Source organism: Hevea brasiliensis, chromosome 11 (genome assembly GCF_030052815.1).
Source record: "Hevea brasiliensis isolate MT/VB/25A 57/8 chromosome 11, ASM3005281v1, whole genome shotgun sequence".
In the NCBI taxonomy this organism is placed as follows: Eukaryota; Viridiplantae; Streptophyta; class Magnoliopsida; order Malpighiales; family Euphorbiaceae; genus Hevea; species Hevea brasiliensis.
The window spans coordinates 95237581-95262122 of NC_079503.1; the positions used below are offsets into that span (position 1 = coordinate 95237581).

The window sequence follows — 24542 nt, forward strand, 5'->3', positions numbered from 1 at the left end:
TTCATTCACATTGCATATAGTAATTAATTTACAAATACAGATCTTAATTTATAAAAAAAGAAATTCAAAATAACAATATTACAATTTACTGTACAACTGCTCAACTTTACATTAATACATATAACATTACAATATTTACATCAAATAACTACAAGGGTATAAATAAATACCCGTACAAAAAGATCAATGAAGTCCCAACAATCAGTAGCTCAATCTACTGCTTTTTCCTTGTCTCTATCTGCGACAGCAAAGAAAGCTATCGCTGAGTATAAAAATACTCAGTGGTGCATAATAAAATATAAAATGCGTAATATAAAATATTTATGAACAATTCATAATTCAAAAATCTCACAATCATATTTCATAATTTTTCAAATCACATTTATAACAAATCATAATTTTCAAAGCTTAATATAACACAAATTTGATTAAACAATTTAATAATCATAGTATTGCCAATCAATAACACAACTTAGGCCATGACACAAAATTTCCAAACATGCAGTTGTAACACCCCCGTTTGCATAGCCTGGTAGATTTCACTGTTTCGGTGACCGGTGTTGGTCCGGACAATTAAGGGGATTAGAACCACACTCAAGACAACTAGAGAAGCTATAAACACAAATAATTAGTAATGTCCAATTAGTTAAGTATAAACAAGAAAAATAGAACATAAGAAGTTAAACGAGCCGAGAGTCACAGCGATGGGTGACCTTCTCGGGAACGACTGCGAAGTCATTTTAAACTCAAATTTCAAACCGTAAAAAGTGACGCTGCGGTCCTTAGGACCCTTATGAACACAGTGGAAAAGAGAAAATCATGAAAAATAATTGTTAAGCCAGTCAAATAATTAGGTCAGGGAGCCAGAAGAAATATGGAATTACTTGCAAACCGGGATGAACCGGCGAGGGGCAATTTGGTCAATTGACCCCGAGTGACTCTGACCTAATCCAAATAAAATCGGAGAAAAGAAAATTTCGGGATCAAGAATTAAATTAAAGAACTATTGAAGAATTAAAGAAAAAGAAAAAGAATAAAAATGATACTTATTACATCATGATGATGACATCATATAAGATGTCAAAATTAATTTTAATTTTCCAACCTTTTTTGACCAAGACAATTATGGGCATAAAAACAAAAATTCAAAAAGATTTTTTTTCACTTCTTCTTTTGCTTATTCCCGTAGCTCTCTCCTCTCCCTCTCTTCTTATTTTGTTCCACCATTTTTAAGCAAGAAAAGCTTGAAATTCTTTGGTTCCTTTCCATAAATCCTCTAAATCCCAACATTAAATCTTATCCCTAGACCTAGAAAAACACTTTGGGAGCAAGAAGGAAAAGAAAACTTGGAGAAGTGAAGAATTAGGAAATCTACAAATTGAGGTAATTGCAATTTCAAGTTTGGATTCTTATGGAATTCATGAATTTGAGTTTATGTGTGATGAAATTGCATTTGAAATAAAGGAAATCATGCTTAAATAAGGGAAGAAAGAATGTGGCAGCCATAGAACCCTAAGGTTTTAATGGTATTTAGTTATGTTAAACATGAAATATTGGTGAATAGATGTTATGTATGTGATTGTATAATTAGATTACATGAATTGTGAAGATTGGACAAAGTTAGGGTTTTGGGACTTAGGGTTTATGAACCAAAAATGTAAGAAATGCATAAATGATGACTTTGACCTATTGTGAAGAGAAAAATGGTCATTAATGACCAAAGGAGATGTGTGGGAATTGTTAGAATAGAAGTCAAATTCGTAGGGTAAATGGTCATGTTGCTGGCAGCATGACCAAGCCAACTTTGAAGGACCAAAACGAAAATTTTACAAGTCCAATTGATATGCCACCAATTGGGGATGAAAATAGACATAAAATGACACAATTTTCATTAAGGAACAATGCCCAAAAACTGACCAAAACCTAGTGAACCAATTGACCAAAGTTGGTTAAGAGCAGTCTGTCACTACACAAACTGACCAAATGAACAGTATGGTCATAACTCGAGCTAGGAAGGTCAAAATGACCTGAAATTCTACCAGTAATTAGATAAAATATAGATCTAAAACTTTCATGAAGAACACCAACCCAAATTATGTCATTAACCTAATCAAATTATTGAGCAAAGTTGAGTTACTGAACCTGCAAAACTGCAGAATTGCAATTTGAACAATAAAGTTTCAATGGCTATAACTCTCTCTAGGAAACTCCGATTTAAGTGAATCTTGAACCGATGGAAACCTAAGACATAGTAGAACATTTCGTATGAAGGAAATTAGACCAAATTATGGACTTAACTTGATCAAATTATTGAACGAAATTGGATCAAAAATCTGCCAGAACCAAAATCTGCAGCATGAGCAGATTACCGTGAACAAGAATTGTATTTTGGCCATAACTTGAGCTACAAAACTCCAATTGGGGTGATTCAAAAAGGAGAATAAACTTAAGACAATGGGGAACATTTTCTATGAAGTAAGTTTTGCCAAATTCCAACAATAAAGTGACCAATGGAACAGTGCAACTTAGGACTCCAAAACTGAAATTTACCAAAATTGCCTAAAAGACTTAGGATTTGAGTAAACAACCAAAACCAACAAGTTTAGTGACCAAAATGTGGTATGTGGGTGAAGTTGGAGTTCCCATACCTATTAAGCCTTAGAAAGTTAACTATTTGACTTGAATAGTGTAGTGAATAGTAACCCGAAACACAAAAATTTCGAGAACGTCGAATTTAACACGTTAGAACTAGGTAAATGTGAAGCTAAATTTATTTTGGATTTATGTTAAGTTCTAGTACTGAAACATTGTAAAATTGTGTATTTCAGTTGAAAAGAATATCGGGAAGGAACCCGAGGAACCGAGTCGAGGCTAAGGGGCGACTCGCTTGAGGTTTGTGCACAACATCACTATGCTTTAAAATGTAGTGATAAAGTGAATGAAATATGTATTTTACATTTGCCTTGAATTGTTGAAAATTTATTTGTGACATTAGTTATGATGTTTTGACTTAAATTGTTGAAAGTTATTGTGTATATTTGAAATGACAATGTTTAGCAAATTGTTAAGATAAGTTTTGAAACCACAGTGTCATGACCATATATTTGAACACCTCACTAGCATGACTAGTGGGGGTAATTAGTTTCGAATTTTGATTCCTTCTCTGGAGAAGTGTTGAGGTGTGCCAGTAGAAGAGGATGTGAATGGATATCCATATATTTGAGCTAGCTAGCCTTGTGATGTGATTTCTCTTTAGCCTCTGGCTATTGAGATTTTATTTGTTTCGAATGGCATGATTTAACTGTGGGTTTTATGAAATGTGTTTTGATACTTTGAAATGAACTTGGTTTGCATTTAAAATCTCACGATGCATGATTTGTACTTAATTCTCATGTTCAGCCAAATTTTTTAATAAATGTGATTTAAGTTTTGCATAAAGATTATTTTAGTATGTTGTGCACCATGAGTCCTAGTACTCGTGATAGCTTCTATTCTTTCATCACGATCTGAGAGACTAGAGGAGCAAGTGATGAGTTCTGAGGTGTGATGAGCTATCAGCCTAAAGTCTTTGGGTATAATTTATACCCTAACTGTAAATATTTCTTTTGATGTATATATTGCACATAAATATATGGACATGTAAAAATGGGTCTTGAGCAGTTTGTATAAAAAAATTATATAAAGTTGTACTATATATTGTAGTTTGAAATTCTCTTAATGTAAATTTTGTAATAATGTATCTAAATTATTTTGTTTCTAATGAAATATGAATGGAACTATTTTATTTAATTTGAATGAAATGGATTGCTAGTATTTTAATGATCATTGGATAGTGGATTTGAAATTTGAAAGTTGATAAATGTGTTGAGAAATTGATTGAGATTGAGTATGAAATTGAAGCAGTTGTTGAGAAAAATTTTTAGAAGTGCTTTTTACAGGTATTTGAAGAACTGTTTTCTCAAAATACAGAGGGAACTCTGTCAAAATTTTTATAAAATTGCAGAAAAATAAAATGGACTAAAAATATTAACTAGATTTACTTTTAATCATATGTTTTAAATACCTATTAGAAAATGCTCACCACTTAACAAAAGTAAGAAAATTGCTTTAAAATCCCTTGTAGGGTACTTAATGAGTTATCGGTAGGTAAAGTGCGGTAGTTCATTAGGTATTCTACGGGATCATGTTATGCCTTACAAAGGGGTAAGGTGTGACAGCCGTGTTGTACACCACGATAAGGCAAACTCACCCCACTAATCGAAATCAATGAGGGAGATGGCTAGCTAGCTAATGAGTGCTCATCCAAACTCATCTCCTGATTGAAAAGCCAAAGAGGGAGGAATATAGTCAAACTCACCCCATAAATGGAGGAGGAACATAGTGATATTGCCATGCCAAGTGTTAATAAAAACAATTTAAATCAAGTTATTCAAACAATTCATACAATTCACAAATCATATTTCATTTCAAACTTTTCATTTACAAAGTAGACAACACACTATTTTTCAAATAATATTTTCAAAGTCATAACAATCAAAATTATTCACAACATTTATTTCAAGAATTGTCAAGTAGAAACAAGAAATTTTAAGTTTGTTATGCACAAACCTGATGTGAGTCTCCTCTAGGCCTTGACTCAGTTTGCCCTATCTTGTTCCGGGTATTTTTCAGCTGAAACATGTAATTTATAGTGTTTTAGTATCTTATCTCACAATAAATTCAATAATTAATCCCAATATGCTTAAACTTACATTCTTAAAAATTTTCATGTTGGGGTTACTATTCATGGTACTATTCAAGTCAAAATATTGACTTTTTTATGCTTAAAAGGTATGGGAACTCCAACTATACTCATATATCACATTTTGGTTACCAAACTTGTTGGTTTTGTTTGTTTTCTCAAAACTTAAATCTTTTAGGCAAAATTGTAAATTTTAGTTTTGGTGTCCTATTTTATACTATTCCATTGGTCATGTTTCTGTTAGAATTTAGCTAAGTTTTCTTCATAGAAATTGTTCCTTATTGTCTTAACTTTATTTCCTTTTTGAATCACTCCATTTGGAGTTTTGTATCTCAAGTTATAGCCATTTTAATCATGGCTGCCGGATTGGTCTAACCTGCATTTTTAGGCACCAAACCGGTTCTGCGGTTTTAGGTCACCAAATTTGGGTGGCCAAATAACTTGGTTAAGGGCATAATTTGGGTTTGTATTCTTCATAAAAGTTGTAGGTCTATATCTCAGCTTTCTACTGGTAAAATTTCAGGTTATTTAGATCTACCTAACCCAAGTTATGGCCAAATGAAAAAAACACTGTTCATTTGGTCATTTTTGTACAGGTCAGAACACCCAATTTTGGATTTGGTCAATTTGTTCACTAAGTTATGGTCACTTTTTGGACATGATTCCTGAATGAAAAATGTGTCATTTTGTGTCTAATTTCATTCCCAATTGGCCTGACACCAATTGGGTTAGTAAATTTTCAGTTTTGGTCCCTGAAAGGGACTTTGATCATGCTGCCTGCAGAATGACCATATCCAATCGGAATTTCAATTTGGTTCTAACACTTACAACACATCACAATTGATCATACATGACCATTTTTCAGCTCAAACTAGATCAAACACACCATTTGACTAATTCTCAAAATTTTCTCTTCCAAACCCTAGGTCAAAAACCCTAACTTTGCTACTTGACTTAATTCTTGAAATTAAAATGTATACACATTACCTACACACTCATTTAAGTTTACATACACTTTTAATTCAATCAAAACACATTATATTCTCATAAATCTATGGCTGGCCAAAATTACACATAGTCCTCCAAAGATGTTTTCTTTTCATTTTAAATATATTTCTAGGTTAATTGAACTAAGAACATAAACATTTAACTAAAATATTCAACTTTAGATTACTAACCTTGGTGTAGCTTTCCAATCTTCACTTCCTTCAATTTTTTTTCTTCTTTCTTTCTCCTTTAATCTTCTTTTCTAGGTTTGCTTATAATTTTTCTTCAAGAAAATTAAAGGATTTATAGTGAAATTTAGTGTTTAGAAAGCTTAAGAATAAACTTTCATGGAGGAGTTTTGAGAGAGAGACAAGAGAGAGGTGAGAGACGGCAAATGAGGAAGATGAAGACCCAAAATGATTTTCTTTCTCATTTTTTTTTCATTTGTGTATATTTATCCATAATTTGACTTAGTCAATTTAAGTAATTAAATTAAAATGAATTATGAAGTCATGCATGATGTCATCTATGTGATGTCATTAATCTAATTTCCTTTTCTTTTCTTATTCTTTTATTTTTCCTATACTTCTTTAATTTAATTCTCGATTCCGAAATTTTCTTTTCTCTGATTTTATTTGACAGTCAGGTCAGGAGTCAGTTCCAGGAGTCAATTGACCAAATTGCCCATGGCCGGTTCGATCCGGTTTGCAAATAATTCAATATTTCTTCTAGATCCCTGACCTAATTATTTGATCGGCTTAACAATTCTTTTTCATGATTTTCTCTTTTCCACTGTGTTCGCAATAGTCATAAGGACCGCGGCGTCACATTTTACTGTTCGAAATTTGAGTTTAAATCGACTTCGCAGTCCTTCCCGAGAAGGTCACCCATCACTGTGACTCTCGGCTCATTTAACTTCTTGTGTTCTGTTTTTCTCATTTATACTTAACTAATTGACAATTACTAATTATTTGTGTTCATGGCTTATCTAGTTGTCTTAGATGTGGTTCTAATCCCCTTAATTATCCGGACTGACACCGATCACCGAAATAGTGAAATATACCAGGCTATACAAATAAGGGGTGTTACAATTATGACCTGTTGAATGACCCTTTCAAGTTTTCCATTTAGATCTTGTCTCACTCTCCTTTTACCTAAACTGTCCTTTCAAGTTTTTAGCCTAACATTTATTATTTTCTTTTCTTCTCTTTTTTATTTTTTATTTATTTTTCTTTTTATTATTTTTTCGTAAAAGGAAGCAACCTAATCTATCAACTTTAGTATAGAGAATGGGGTGAATTTGTGGTTTTGGAGTCAAACCAAAGAGAAAGAAATCAAGGCTTTTAGTAGGCATGAACTCACATATGAGCAATTTCTCATCTCCCCCTATGGTACATCCCAGAAGCCTCCCAAGGTTTCGATGTTGGAGTTTTGCAATTAGTATGATTTCATTCTTCAACTCCACCAACCCATGACATGACTTCTTTCACAAGCTTTTAACAGCTATTTCCTTCCCGTCTGCTAACAAACCTAAAAATGGATCAGTGATTAATCAAGGCAATGCATAGCTATTTAACTAAGTAATATAAAAGCAAACGAGATATGATATATGGTACCTTGTAAACGGTGCCAAACCCGCCACACCCAAGTTTATTTGAATCCAAAAAATTGTCTGTTGCTTCTCTTATAGTAGTTAGATTCATAACAAGAAGCTCCACGGTATTTGCCAAATTACCTTCTTCTATCATACTAGGGCTTGCCAAGTTCTGTAATAATTCGGGCAGGTCTTTTCCTTTTTCTGCAAATAAAAATGAAAATTAAAGGGAACAAAAGGATTGAATGGATCTTGGGCATTTTACAATCTATTATCTCACCCAATTTTGTGTACCACGATCACAGCATGTTGGGCTTTAGACCAACCCCAAGACCTAGCCTGTTTGTTATACCTTGATGCATGTAATGGTCTTGATTAATGAAGTTTCAACTTCTGCTAAAAAAAGTCAAAAAAACCCAATTAAACTTTAGAATTCTAATAAAAAAAAAAATCCAACTTTACAATAATATTATAAAAATTCTGATTATGATGGAAGTGGTTGACAAGACAACCCCACATGAAAACATTCTTTAAAGTATAATTATATAATATAATATAATATTTTTATTGTAAAATAAATATAATAAACAAAATATATAATATAATTGAGATTTTATTATAATTTTAATTACGTCCTAATCTAGCTTAGACATTCATATCAAATAGTTTCTAAAACCCCTCTAGGCGATTAAGCTTAAGGAAACTGAAACAAATAGCCCGTAGGCCCACAGTTCTCTATACCATTCAAAGCCCACGAGATTCATGTTTCAACGATCCAGTCCAGTGTCCATGCTGAAATGGAAAAATTATACAATGAAACTGATGTCCGTTTAACGGTTTCATTACAACTATTGATTGTGATGAGTCTCACATGAGTCTACCATAATCAAATATTATAATTAAATCATTGCATATACAAATATTGCATCAAATAAAAATTCATTGAAATGAGATTTTGGCTTTGAGTTGGTTTTCTCTCCAAGCATGAAGTTTTTCTGATTTCAAAGGTAAATTACATAGACATTACCTTAATTTAGGAGTATCTAAAAGTAAAGTGCCTAAATTTTAATTTATAACATAAACCCCCTAATATTTAATTTAAGTAACATAAAACTCCATAATCTTTAATTTAGATAACACAAAACTATCTCATGAATTTTAGTAGCTGATTTTTAAGCTATTTTTGCTGATGTGATACTTGTTAAATTACGAAATTATATTTTCTCTCCATTAATTTTGACACTCACAAAAGAAAAATTCAATTATTCTTTCTCTACTCACAATTTAGACTATCTAAATAACCAAGAACTATTCTTAGAAAAATAAAATTATTAAAATTTAAATTTTTAACATTTTATAATACCTATACTCAATTACTAAAAAAATAAATTGAATTATTCTTTCTCTACTCACAATTTGGACTATCTAAATAACCAAGAACTATTCTTAGAAAAATAAAATTATTAAAATTTAAATTTTTAACCTTTTATAATACCTATACTCAATTACTAAAAAAATAAATTGATCCAATATCAATTTATTTTATAGATTGTATATATAAAATATAATTAATATGAAAAAAAGTTATATTTATTTTATATTTCAAAAGTTTTTGAATTATGACATTTTTAATATATGCAAATACAAATAAAACATGTATTAATATACTAACAAATAAATATTATATAAAAAAATGTCCGACACAAATATTTCACCAAAAATAATATATATATATATATATATATATATATATATATATTAATGTTATTAATTATTAATTATACATTTATAGTTTTTACATTAATGTCAATTATAAACACATATTTCTTTTTTTTTTTTGAAAAAAAATAAAAGAAAAATAAAATTTAGAAATCTACGTGGTATGTGTATATTCAAATGTTAAGAATTATATATATATATTACATAATAGAGAAATATTGTCGATTATACCCTCATACAGAGTCACTTACAATAAGTTTCTTGTAATTTATAAACGTGCACCACCCTGTAGTTAGAAGATATATATTTGGTGTCCCTTTACCGATATGTTAAACTCACATGAATCTCCATGAACGTCCTTAGCAAGAATGGTCTGTGTTGATGGATCCATCTAGTAATCTAACGGTGAAAAAATGATTTTTGTGCAGTGTCTTGGCATAGAGAAACCTTCACCATTGTTTCTGCATACCAAGTTCAAGACCCAATTGCATGTTGTAGCTCTCTATCTCTCTTCATTCTTTGCTTTTTTTTTTTCTTCACAATCTATATGAAATTTGTATATATTGTTATTAGAAACATCTGCGTATTTATATATCATGGGTATTAATAATTTTCTCTTTCAATATTTATGGGTCTAATTATATCCCAATTGCAATGGTGATTCAATTCTTTAAGGGCTGAAATATTGATTATTAATTATTTGAGCATATTTATTATTATATTTGCTATTATGGATATATTCTTTGAAATCATACATGAACTTTTTTTTAATTGCATTTATGTTGTAATATATTATATTGTTACATTACAATAAATTAATATTTTGAGAAAAATAATTAATAATCATTTAAAGAATAAAATTTAATTTGACTTATATATATATATATATATATATATATTTAATAACATTTAAATTGCATTTTAATAAGATACTATGATTTTGAAATTATAAAATATAAATGCCTAATGCTTAATTTTGGCCAAAACTCTACGTGAATTATCAATTTTGGCCAAAACTTTTTTTTTTTGTCAATTTTAGCCCATTTTCGTAAATTAGACTCATTTGTAGCCAAGGGAGAGAATTGAGTATGGAGATGCATATGTGGTAGCCAAGTCAGCATAAAATAAATATTTAAATGTGAGGCCCACGGGAGTTTACGTTGGGTATACCTTGGTTAACATTATCCCAAAAAAAAAAAGTCTGCATTTTGGGCAAAACCAAAATGCAGCTATTCAAAATTAAACCTCCTACTCCCATCAATTAGTTTCTCTTATTGTTGATTCTCTTTGTACATTTGGCATTGGTGGGTTGTCTTTGTTTTGGCTTTTTAAACTCTAATTTAGGCTCTAAATCAAGTTTTTTGAACTGGGCATCGGAACATCTCAAGGTTTTTCTTTTTTATTTTTGTCTTTGTCATGCTTTTTTCCATAGTTGCTATGCTGTGACATTTGATTTTTGATTGTTACGTTGGTGAGAGTGTTGAAGGAAAAAGGAAAAAATGGGGGACAAAGTTAATTTTTGGAGATTGTATTGAAGGAAATTGTGGATTTGGTAATGGATCTGAGCATATTTGAACCCATTCATAGTCTGGTAAACAAGCATACTTTGGTGTGCTTGTTTTGGGTTGAAACTATTAAGCTTTCTTTGATTGCAGGAAAACATACCCATTGAGGAAGTGTTTAAGGATCAGAGATATAGTAAAGATGGTCCTACAACTGAGGCTGCCGAGGAGAGACTGACTATTTTTTGCCATAACAAGCTTGAACAGAAAAGAAAGTATGGTTTTTCATCTCTTTAACCCATTTCTATTTTCGTTTGGCAATCGAGGTATTGACCATCTTGTTGCGCTTCAACTTTATCTATTGATAGTGGTTTTGGAGAGCAAATTCTTAAAGTTTTTGGGGTTTACGTTAAGTCCTCTATCACGGGTGATGGAGGTTGCTACTCTTGCAAATGGAATAAGTAATAGCATTTTAGGATTCACAAGTTGGAAATATGAATTTGTTTGTTTGTCTTTATTGAATTGGTCTTTCCGGTAATTTTGTAACAGAAACATTCAGATTGGAAACACTTGTTTGTATTATTACTATGCTTCTAATTAGCTTAGCAATCAGTTATACTAAAGAAACAATGTTGGTAATTCTGGAAGAAAATTGAGCAGCTGCATTTTGGTTGTGCCCAAAATGCAGACTTTTTTTTCATAATGTTAACTATGATGTACCAATAGTTAACTACTGTGGGTCCCACATTTAAATATTAGTATTTTATGCTCACATAATTGCCACGTGTGTTTCTAGAATCAAATCTTTCTCTGGCTACGATTGAGTCTAATTTGTGAAAATAGGGAAAATTAACATAAAAAAATTTTGGTCAAAATTGACAATTCACATAAAATTTTGGCTAAAATTGACCATTAGGTCAATAAAAAATATTAAATTATATTATTAAAAATAATAAATAATTTACACAAATCGCAAATAAAATGACTAGTTTAATATGTATAATCGAGTCGGACACAAATGGTGTCAACTTTGACATACGAGTTTCGGCTAAAACTCAAGTAAGATTTTACCTATGCTAGAAACATGCATTTTAGTGGGAGTTTTTTTTTTTCAAACCTTTAATTGTTATCCATGTTGCAATGTTAGCAAGGATATAACTCGCTAATTGAAGTATCATTAATTGACATTTGTGAATATCTGCACTAATCTGATGAACTATTTCACCATCCAATTTATCTCCATTGCCATGTTTGAGTTAGTGGTGGTCGGAGCTGGATATGCAGGTGGAAAGGGCATTTGGAGATGGCTAGAAAAACTATTAAGCATGATTATAACTGAAGCCATGGTTGGTCTTTGGGTTATATCTTTTTGAATGCATAATAAACCTATGTGGATTAATTTCTGAATTTTACTTGCTCAGCCATCTTTCAAGTAGGGATCTATAAGATTTGCAATTATCCCCTTCTCCTAATTCCTCCAAGCCTGCAAAAATAATCAACATTCACATTTAATATCCAAGGCAAAATTTTTAAATTTTTTCATTTTAGCTTTTGGCGTTTTGGAATAAAGGTGAAATGAAATGCACCTATAAATGTGAATATTTAAACTTAAAAAGCTCATAAGATTATCTACTTACTTTCCATTGTCGAAACAGATATTTTTCTGACCACTTATGATCTCTAAGAGTAATACACCAAAGCTAAAGACATATGATTTAACTGAGAAGTGTCAATGCATTGCATACTTTAGAGCCATGCATCTACTATACATCAACAAGAAGCAGAGTTATATGTTTTCCTTTTCTTTCCCTTTTTATAATGCTTTAGTTTCCAATCACTTACTAGGTTTCTACAATTGTACTTGTTTCCCCTTGTGTCTAATCCATTGCAAACAATCTTGCCATGCCGATGTCTAAAATTTTAGGATTCATCTCTTCATCTAATAAAATGTTGCTAACTCTGAGATTATGATGAATAATTCAGAGTTGAGAATCCTCGTGAAGGTAAAGAATACCTCCAACAATGCCTCTTATAATTTCATATCGTGTTTCCCAATCTAATTGTGTACGCTTCATAGGATCTATGCATTCACAAAAGTTATGTGTCAGTAAAACTAAAAGGAAAATTATTCTGCATCCATACCAAATATGTGTCACGACCCAACCTATGGGCCGGATCGGCACTAGGACCTGGGCCAGCCTAAAACCCCCAAGGCCCGTAGTAAGCCTAACTATTTATTAACCCAATTCTAAGGCCCATTTGGGCCCAATTTCAAGAAATCAACCGGACAGAGTCTGGCCATAAAGTGTACCTTTCAACGGGGAGTTTTTGACTCACCCGACTTGTAAACAAAATATATCATCAATTGGGGAGCTCAGCTCACCCTCCACATACTCATATCAACATAAAGATAAATGGGAGCTCAGCTCCCTCATCCAGTCCATCAAACATGCATATAGTAATTTTACAGGTCCACATAACAATTTATATTACAAACCCGAATCAATTAATATTTCTAACACATGCCGAAATTTCTAGAAGTTTATAGAATTACACAAACATGAGAAAACGACCTGCGATGGAGAAAAGCAGGTTAACTTCAAAAATATCCTCCTGTGGCCTGGAAAAATATTGAACAGGAGTGAGCGTTCGACTCAGAGAGTAAAATATCAATTTTAACCATAATCTCTATAACTATCTAAAACTAATGCACCCTGTGGAGTGAAATGCAGCATCAGCAGTAAATTCACATCATAACAGCAAAAAGGTAATTTGGAGCACTCACACACCCAGTAATATCAATCATAATATATGGGAGCTGATCCCCTATGCAGCTCTCTTAAATCCAACCTGGTGCCAGCGAAGAACTCAAGCCGGACTTTCGCTTAATAAACCAAATCGGGGTCCCAGCAAAGAACTCAAGCCGTGACTACACTGAAGGACCGGGTCCCAGCGAAGATCTCAAGCCGTGTCTACCCGTCCTATCCATAGTCCACACCACATCACACGCACGCCAACGCACGCACACTGCTCCAAATTACCATAACAACATCCATGGCACTTTAACAGTTATGAATGCAACATAAAACGTGCCTAGAGTTTATCTACATAGATACATACATATAAATGATGCATGGACATACTTGAACATATAATAATAGTGAAATTACAATTAAAATTAATATTTTACTCACAGACTTGACAACGGTCACTGTGGCGGCTGGTCGAAGGAAGAAGGCTGTCCCGGCTGGTCGAAGGAAGAAGGCTGTCCCGGCTGGTCGAAGGAAGAAGGCTGTCCCGGCTGGTCGAAGGAAGAAGGCTGTCCCGGCTCACCTGACAATTACATTATAATTATTTAATACAATTGACTCAATACAAATCATGAAAAGACCAAATACGTCCTAAGTAGTGCCGAAAATCCGGCAGAGTCTCCCCTATACCTAGGACCTACCCAACCTGCAAAAGGGCTCAAAACACACTTCTATATTCACAATCCATATATCCATAACTCAATCACATCACACAGCCCCTCCTGGGCCCATCAAATCAGTCATCCATCACAATATGTAAAATTTCAATTTAGTCCTTATAATTGATCATTTTTGCAAAAACTGCCCAAATAAGCTCTAAAAATTCTAAAACTTTGCCCCGCAGTCCTTAGCAATATTACTAGGCTATTGCAAAAAGAATCATAATTTTTTGAGCTACCACGAATATTTTATGAATTTTTAATCCTAACCAGAACTCCACAGAAGTATTGTTGCTACCAGAAGAGCAATGAATGCTATCACTATAGGGGAAATCCATCAAATGACTTTGGCCTGTCTGGACAAAATGTGTGAGCAACAGAAATTGTTCAAAGATATCATTGACAACAGCAAAGCTTTGAAGAATGTATGCCAGAAGTCTCACCTTGCCATTAAATGCAAGGAAAAGAACTGTGAATGCAAGTCAAAAAAGAAAACACATTACAAGAAGCATCCCTCTGGGTTCAAACCCCCTTTCAAGCAAAAGAAAGGAAGGAAGCCAGTCCGATACTTTCGAAAGAAAAGAACGGGTGCAAAGAAGTCTGACAGATGCTATGTCTGTGGCAATCGAGGCCATTATGCCAAGAACTGCCCAAAAAACCCCAATAAGGCAGTTAAGCTATTACAACATATACAGCAGGCTTCTCACATCTCCCTAGAGCATGATGATGTTGAATCCCTGTTCTCTGAACAGGATGAGCCCGATGAGGATACAGTTTTTGCCCTTGGAATAGACACTGGATCAGAAGAAGATTACTCATTCACTTCAGAAGAATCCAGCTCAGATACTGAAGCCCATTACCCGTCTTACCTGGCCCAACATATCCAATCCTCCCAATCCACTTATGGCCCAGACACTATTCCAATTCCTTTGGTCCCGATTCATATTCTTCCCAGCAAGTATGAACGGCCCATTAGTGTCATTGGCTTTTTGGATACCAGGGCTCACAAAAGCATGATGAACCCAGCCATCTTACCCTCAGAATACTGGGTCCCTCACGAAGAATACTTTAAGGCTGCAGATGGAAATGTTTTCAAAACTAGCCTCATCACTAAGCATCCAATTGGAATCCAGTTCTTCCCCACTTGTATCCTCTGGACTAGGGTCATCGGGTCGGATCTTCCTGACAAGGATCTACTGATAGGCTTTGACTTATATCAACAGGCGAAGCATTTGAAGATCCTCCCCACAGGATTGAAGTATAAGAGAAATTTTCAGCCGTTTACTTCTGTTCCAAGGTTATACTCTCTAGCTGATGCCTCTGCTGAATTCCAAGAGCACAAGGAGCTCCTCTTAAGGTCCTGTGCTGATTCCCATGCACATTTTCACCATCACTACCCCCTATGGAAAAACCCGGAATTCTTTGTCAGTCTTCCATTCAAACTCAATGAAGATATCAATCCGACAAAGGCATCACACCCGGGAATGAATCCTACAGACTTGGCTCTAGCCCAAGAAGAGTGCAGACAGCTTCTTCAACAAGGCCTCATAAAACCCACTTCCTCCCAATGGGCCTGCCAGGCCTTTTATGTTGAAAAAATATCAGAACGACTAAGAGGGAAGAAAAGACTTATCATAGATTACAAGCCTCTGAATCATTTCCTCCAAGATGACAAGTTCCCATTACCAAAGCTTGAAGCCTTGTTCACTCAACTAAACGAAGCCCATATCTTCTCCAAGTTTGATCTTAAAGCTGGTTTTTGGCAATTGGGTATTAACCCCTCTGATAGGCCCAAGGCGCATACGTATTCCTCTACGCCCAATACCAATGGACAGTCCTTCCATTCGGCCTTAAGACGGCCCCATCAGTTTTCCAAAAGGCCATGACAAGGATATTCGAGCCCATACTACATAGTGCTCTTATTTATATAGACGATATCCTTCTCTTCTCCAAAGATGTTACGGCCCATAGGACACTCCTCTCCACATTTCAACAATTGGTGGATTCCTATGGAATTATGCTATCAGAAAAGAAGAGTTCACTGGCCCAAACTGACATCGACTTCCTCGGAATGAAGTTCAAGGATGGAAAATACCAACCGGGACCTCACATTGCAGAAGAATTACTGAAGTTTCCTGATAAGGACTTGACAGTAAAACAAATACAACAGTTCCTTGGTATTATCAATTACATCAGGAAGTTTATCCCGCATGTGGCCGCCCACACCTGCCAGCTGTCAAAGATGCTTAAAAAGGATGCCCCACCATGGAGGGAAGAACAGACGTGTGCAGTCAAAAAATTAAAAGAAGTGGCTTTAAACCCGCCACCACTAAAGATTCCCAGCATTGGACACCGCATCCTTCAGACTGATGCTAGTGACACCCACTGGGGAGCAGTCCTCATCGAAGAGATTCAAGGAGAAAAGCATATCTGCGGACATGCTGGTAGAGAGTTCCCAGAGCCTCAGAAACATTATCATTCAGTCTACAAAGAGATATTAGCTGTCAAAAATGGAATAAAGAAATTCGAATTTCATTTGATTGGCCACCATTTCACTGTGCTCATGGACAGCTCATCCTTCCCAAAGGTTCTAGATTTCAAAAACAAGTCTCTTCCTGAACCACAATTACTGAGGCTTAAGGACTGGTTCGCTAAGTATAAATTCACAGTCCAGCATATCAAAGGGAAGCACAACTTGGTTCCTGACCTCCTATCCAGGCCAAAAACCCTCCACCTGATCCAATCTTCCTCTACACTCCCCTTGATCCTCATGGCATCATCTTCATCCTCTCCACATACTCCTTCTCCAATGCACAATTTCCTGGTTCCTACTCCAGATAGCTTTCCTCCCGGATGCTCACCAAACCAACCTATCACAAAAATGGCTAAGTTCGCGAGGGATCATCTGTTTCACTACCTGAGTGCAAGAAACACCCTAAGGGGATTACTCACCTCGTCATCGTCTTTATCCACGACAACCCTTTCCTCACTGTTTGAGATCCACCAGAACTCATCCTGGAAGAATTATGGCTCCTCTGGTGCATGGTTACTCTCTATTCTACAGGGATAAAATTCCCACTCATGGCCCTGTATCAATATGTTATGAACAACACCAACAGAACTCTCCTGTCTAGATTTCTGGAATGGTTCAAGCCCATTTCAGCATGGCGCTACAGTCTGAAGCGCATCATAGACACCCATGGAATAGAAGACAGGCCCATCGCTACTCAGCCCAACATCAGAACCATGTTCATTTTTCACAGGCCTTTCTCTAGAAGGCCCGATGGACTCCTCTGGACCCAGAATACTGAATACGAGTGGAGGACTTACGTGGGATCAATTATTGACAAAGAGGCCATGGGACCCTTGAGAAAACAACTAGCTGAGTATCTCTGTGAGATCAACAGCTATTATTGTCTGGTACCTCCCCATGTGAATTGTACATCACTTGGACCCATCCAGTCTCTCACTGATGAGCCTATTGACTGGACCCATCCCATGTGGCAAGATTCCCAGGATCCGATGGACACAGAGTCACGAGATGCCATTCAAAGCGCTAACCCACCATCTCCTGAACACAGACAGTGGCCAAAGGACTTTTTTGGAATCGACTCTGATGACTCCGACTTTGACACCCTCAATCTGTCCACCACTCCATGATAAAAGTTAAAGTTTGTCAGTCAATAATGCAATGATGTATCTGTCTTTATTTTGCTTTCTTTAAGAGTGTCGGTAGCCAGTTTCTAACCGGTTGCCTGTAATGTTAAGAGCCTCCTCGCCTATATAAGGAGATGCTCTCTTCAGTTGTAATCAGACTCAGTTCCCTTTCAATAATATTCTCTGAAGTTCTCTTCTATGGCTTTCTAAACTCTTCTCCTTCTCTTCGAAAACTTTTGAACGTGTATCATACTCATATAATCAGAGATACGTATGCTCTACACTTGCCTCTTCAAGAGGATCCTGTGTATCAGAAATATCTTTGTTTTGACATTAAGGTGCGACGGTCCCGTTATCACATGTATAATGAACAAAAGGGCACAGCCAGAGAGTACCTATGGAGAGGGAAGAGGCATAGCATGAGTTCATTATATGTGTGATAAGGGCTCCCGGCTTACCTAGAAAATTACGAAAAAGCAAGGTTCGGGTTTACCTTTGCCGATTTCGACTTCGGGGACGCGCTCGGGACGTCTGACAATGGTGGGGTAGCCAAAACCTCGGTCCAATTCGGAGACTTTTCTGGTAACGGGTCTGTCTGGCCGGAAATTCACAAACCCGGACAACTGTCGAATTTCCGCGAATTGAGGATACTTACACGAAGCCCACAACATGGGGGTTAGTACATAAATTTTTCAGAATTTTCTAAGCTCATTTAATGCTCGGAAAAACACTGCGAAGTTCCGTGGGACCCACCGAAAAACGGTGTCGGAAAATTTTGAAATTTATGTCGCCGCGAAGCTCTCGACAAGTGGAGCTCTCTGGTACTCTCAGTTTTCTCGTGGGATTTACGGTTTGTGAGAAATCTAGCCCAAAAGTCAAAATGGGCTAAAACTTCCCGGGCAAAAATTGGACAAACCGCTCGATGGATTTCAGTGTTCTTGGTGTCTATAGAAAGCTCTCAATGAGTAGATGAGTTTAGACACAAGATCCGGTCCGATTGGTGCCTGGATCGGCCGAATTTTGGCCGGAAGGCGAGCGATCAGCGCAAGGGGCGTTTCGCGCGTTTCGACCTTTTTGGCGTGGCCCGCGGGAAAGGAGTGGGGCGCGCGTGAGTGGAGGTGGTGGCCGGCGGGTGGGAGGAGAGAGAAAACGGGAGAAAGAGAGAAGGAGGAGGAGACGCGCGAGGGAGAAAAAGAAGAAGAAGAGGGAGTCAGTCCAATTCCACCGGTCCGATTCGGTCTGGTTCGATTCGGCCGATTCGATTCGAAATACAAAATTTTGAATTTTTACTCTACCTCGGGACCAAAAATGAGGTCCAAAAATTCTGAAAAAATTCCAAAATACTCAGAAAAATTTGTAGACTCCAAATATATTTTTAGTTTTGCCACGTGGTCTTTAAATTAATTTTTAAAAATCATCAAAATTTATATTTTTGGAAAACCGAACCCAATTTTTAAAATCCGAAAAATCTCAAATAATTTCTTAAAATTTAAATAAAATTAAAATATCAATAATACTCATAAAATAATAAAATTTAAAATTTTTTTTGGTGTGTTACAATATGTATCTAAAGCAATATGCACCCACACCAAATATGAAAGGCTTCCATTGGGCACAAAGTCATAGATTAAAAGCATTTCATTTCCTTCCAAGTAGAAACCTAGTAGCCTGTTTAATTCCTATGTTGAAATTTGGCTACTAGTAGAATCTCATTCTCAAATTCACTATACCTTGTCCAGAATCTCTAGATAACCTTTTTACAGCTATATCTTGCCCATTGAAAAGTCTACCGTGAAAGTGTATCAAAACATATTATATGTTTAACTTAGCTTTAAGAAATTCAAGATTTTGGATTAGTAATTTTTCCTTTCCTACCTTGTAGACAACTCCAAATCCCCCTTATCCAAGCTTGTTTGCAGCAGAAAAGTCATCCATTGCAATTCTAATGATGCCCAAATCGAATTGCGAGGATTCTTCAAGTCTAATTTCATCCACAGCTTCACAAAACCAACACATTAGAGCAGTGGCTAGTGAAATAAGCATGCTTTATAAAGGAACTTATCCGAATGTATACAATATCAAAAAAACCAAAATTACTATGTCTATGAGCTTGATATGCATAATTGCATATGCATTTTGTTATAATGCCTTAGCAATGTAGACATTGTCTATGTGCTAGCTAGACCTAGCCACTAGCCAGGCTTAGATAAAAGCCCGAACCGGCAGTTTTGGTTCAATGGTTTAGGGTATTGGAACTGGATCACAAAGTCCTCCCATTTCAGTTAAGTCAAGTTTTAATAAAATCTAATTGCCAATTTTTCTTTACAATTAATTTTTCTTTTTCTTTTTTAAGAAAGAATCCAGTGCTAATCCTGAACCAAATGGGTCCATTCTGGTTCAAGATTGATTCAAATTATGCTAATTTCGATTCGATTCCAAAATTTTGGGTCAGACTATTCAACTTTCTGAATTTGAAACAGACGCTGGCTTGGTCTAGTGACTATATTTTTTCCAAAAAAGCAATCACGGAAATGTTGACTAAAACAACAATAAATAAAATGATAAACTATAATTTTTGTAATATCTAACTACAGTGTGCAAAAATTTACTTACTGTTAGGTTTTTTCCCTTTGTTTCCTTGCTCTTAAAAAGATGCAACCGGAAATTATTAATATCGTTGTAATTACTACTGAAATAACAACAATGACAGTAAAATGAGCAGGTTTCTTATTATCCTTTCCTGCAAAACCCAGAAAATGATATAGTTCTTGAAAGATATAAAGCCTATTTGATACTGCTGTTAAGAAAATCACTTTTTAAATATACTAGTTAGAGAGTGTTAAAAAATAATTAAAAATTAAATTTGATCAGTTTTAATTATAAGAATACTAAAATAACAAAACAGTTTTTTTCAAACTGCTTTTCTCAACGGCATATAAACTGATACTTTTATTCAGAAAAGCAATTTCAGGCCCTGAAACTCAATGTCAAACAGGGCTATATATAGACTGATTATTTTAAATTAATTGGTATCATCTGGTGCAGATATTCTCTAGCCAAACACTGTGCTCATGTTTTAAGACTCTGATCCTTGCCTAATAATGAGATATTTGTGAATAAATGTAAAATATGGTGCTTGCAAGTTAAATTTTCTTGGGCTAATTAATGCGGCATCTCACTCATGGGCACCTTACCTTCTCTTGACGGAGGAGATACTGGCGGTGGGTATGATTCCGGTGGTAGTGGGTCAGCAGTAGGTGTATAGAACATATATGGTTCAAACCTGAAATTGCAGCTGGGTCTAATCAGACTTCCTCCTACATTCCCAAAGCAACAATTTTGAATCTCTCCAATGGCCGCAACTAGGCAGTTATCACATTGCTGCTTGGACAAGCCAGGAGAGCACTGGGCAAGCGCATATATTGTTTGAGAGTTCACGGTTGCTTTTCCTGTTGCAAACTTACTGTCCGCAGAGGCAGCTCTTATCCTCAAGTCTTTTGAGTAATCTTTCGACTTCCGAATGGAACTGAATTCCTTCTGATGACGAAACAAATTATAGGCTGGTATAAGATACACTAGGTTCATTTTCAACTACACCGAATATAGTTTTGTTAGAATATCGTAGCTGGCAATCATCCGCATATGCAAATGCCTTCTTTTTCTTTGGACAGATCTCTGAAAAATTGTGTGTAGAGGCACGGACACAGCTTCAACAGATATCTGCAGAAATATCTCCTCTACAAAACGCAATCGGGACTTGGCCGAAAGAGAGATTGTAAAACCTGAAATTATTTCCGTTGGGCTGAGAAGGGAGGATGGATAAGAGGTTCTGAGGTTTGTTTGGAAGGTACTGTTGGTGGTTTATTTACCAATATCTGGGCAGTCATAAAAAGGTTCGTCTCCTGGCCGGGCGCTGGAGATGACAATGAAGAGTGAGAAGAAGCAAGAAAATAAGAAAGGCAATCTTAAAGAATCTATTGCCATATCTGACATGTAGCCCTGCAATTCAGGGAATCGTTAATATTTTTGTTCTCTCAAATTTCCACTAAAAAAACACCTAATTAAAAAGGTATATATCTAAACATATTAGGACCAATCCGTATAACCTCAACAATATTCGCAAATAGAGCAAGTAAACAACAAGGGCAATGCCATGGGTACTGCGTAGCAGCACGAAAGTCAACAATCATGACACCCAGCGAAGCCAGTCAGAACAACCAAACGACGTTGGAAAATTATTGCATAGTCAAGAATCAATCTCTTATGTAATAGTTCGAAAATATTATAATAAACATAATTTTACTGTATATATGGTATTTATTAATTTTTTTATCATATTTAATATTTATTTTTATAATTATTATAATAATTTCTTTGATTAAATTAAAAACTTGACATCATGATTAAGATTATGATTGTTCAGCCACAAATCCTTATTTGATAAGGATGCAATCAAGTCCAATGTAGACATTTGTGCATATTCTTCTTGGCAAAAGGACAAAAGGACTTTTCAAGTCCTATAAAAAGAGTCAAAAGTTAAATGTTGAAGAAAGAAGAACAAAAAGGTTAGACTGCTACTCTTTTTTCCCCAAGAAGAAAATTTTCTTTCTTGGGCTCTCCATCTCTTCCTCTGTCTCAGCCTGCAGCAAAAGCTACAGGAGCCGCCTCAATGCTGGTATCCACGTATGGCGAGGGGCCGAGGGCGATCTAGTGAACAATGAGTACGGTATCATTTTAGTATATTATACAAAAGAGTAAATAATTTAAATAAGTAAAAAATAAAAAATATTCACTGAAACAATTATGAAATTTAAAAAATTAAATAAGAAAAAAATAACTATATAAGCTATACTTAAATGATTGAAAAATTAAAACAAATTAGAATAAAAAAAATTAAAAATTAAAAAAAAAGTACTTAAAGGAAAAAAAGTGTTTTGGGTGCTTTGTAGAGTTACGAAGAGGGTAGAGCATTGAATAGTTTGGCATTTTAGTGCAAAAAAAAGTAAAAAAAAAATTTTAAAAATAATTTAAAAAAAAAAGTACTGTTAATATGAAGGGTAAATGTGAGTTTAGTTTCAGTACATTGTGAAAAAAAATTTTTAAAATAATTTTAAAAGTAAAAAAAATTAAAGAAACACATGAACAATGAAATGATATCGTGTTTTAATATATAAGTATTTCAAGTTTGAATTTTATATAAAATATTTATTTGTTTTTACTCAATAAAAAGAAAATAAAAAAATCTAATATATCACTTATCAGTTAATAAATATTATTATGAATTAATATTTCAAATCGAATTAACTGATGAATTAATTGACACTTTCATATAAAAGGGTGAATAATTAAAAATAAAAATTAAAAAAAATGCAATATTACTAATCCTAAAGTTAAAATATTTAGAATTTAAACTTTATACAAAGTGTTTATGTTATTTTGAATGTCTATTGAGGGAATTTGAAGTTGATATATTAGACAGATACCAGACCTGTCTCTGTAGACAAATTAATTTTCTACATTCGGCATAAGTAAGCATGGAGAGTAATTTTTCTTGTGGAAAAGTTTTAGAGGCGCACTCTCCCTACATCAATTTGGTATATCAAAAATTATTTTCAAATAATTTTATAATTCTATAACTAAAGTCAAATATCTAAAGCTATAAGATCTCGAGTTCGAGTTCCAATAATCAGAACTAATTGTATAAAAAAAATTAAATAATTTAAGTGTTTGATTAAAATGTGTTTAAAATAAATTTAATTTGTCAAAAAGAATAAAAAAATATTAAAATAAGGATATTGTTGTTTTTAAGAATTATTAGGATAATATATATTTTATTTTATCAAATGTTAGTTTTAAAATAAGTTGACAATTTATAAATAAACATTATCTTATTTATGATTTTTAACTTATTTTAAATATATTTTTTTAACTTATAAGTCAAACTAAAAACTTTCTTTCTACATCTATTGGATAATAATTTGATAATGAAAATCACATAAAAAATTTTAAGTATCAAATTAAAGTATTATTCATTATTGAATAATTTTCTCAAACAATAGATAACATTATCTAACTAATGTTATTTTTCTTTTCTCTTTTTTTCTTGGTGAAATTAAATCAATAAATATAAATAAATAAAAATATAATATTATAATTTAATGCAATACTAATTTGAAAAATTTTTAAATTTGCACAACGTTTGAGTAAATGGCTATATATATATATATATATATATATATATATATATATATATATATATATATATATATATTTCTTTTAAGTAGAAAATTGAAGAAGTGAAAATTTGAACTCGAATTTATAAAGTGAGTAATATATTTTTAATTACTGAATTAAATTAGATATTAGATTAAACAATTGATAAAATTAGAATAGAATGGTAGAAAGAATCATGTTAATCAGACTGGAAAGAAAAACAAATGAGAATTGCATATTCGAGGAGAAATAGGGTAGATAGGTTGAATTTTCTTCATGAAGATAGGGGGAAAGAATTTGAAGGTATATCATTATGGCCATAAATTATAGTCTTGCACATAGCTTACTTTTGATTGGTCTTGCTCTTGTTCTTGCATACATTAATTTGATAGAAACTTTTCAGCACCGTTGGAATCGGTAAAATTCAGAGAAGTCCTTTCCAACGTCAATTTGTGGAAAACTAACTAGGTAAGGTCATCAGATAGCTGACCATAAAAGTCGTATTTGTACTTGGAGTCTTGGACAATAAATTTAATTAATTTTTTTTTTAAAATTTTCATCGTTTATTGCGCAATTCATGATTATTCAGCAGATAAATCAATTTTATTATTCACATCCTCATAAGGATTTAAGGAAGAAATCAGTTCATTATATATAAGT

The 24542-nt window shown here is 34.0% G+C and overlaps 1 protein-coding gene across 1 annotated transcript; it reads right to left on the minus strand.

Moving 5' to 3' along the window:
- Positions 1–20603: 20603 nt before the first annotated feature.
- Positions 20604–21700, minus strand: LOC110641527 (cysteine-rich receptor-like protein kinase 25). Its single transcript, XM_058130397.1, has one exon. The coding sequence runs from the start codon at positions 21252–21254 to the stop codon at positions 20832–20834; it is 423 nt and encodes a 140-aa protein (XP_057986380.1). The 5' UTR covers positions 21255–21700; the 3' UTR covers positions 20604–20831.
- Positions 21701–24542: the final 2842 nt, after the last annotated feature.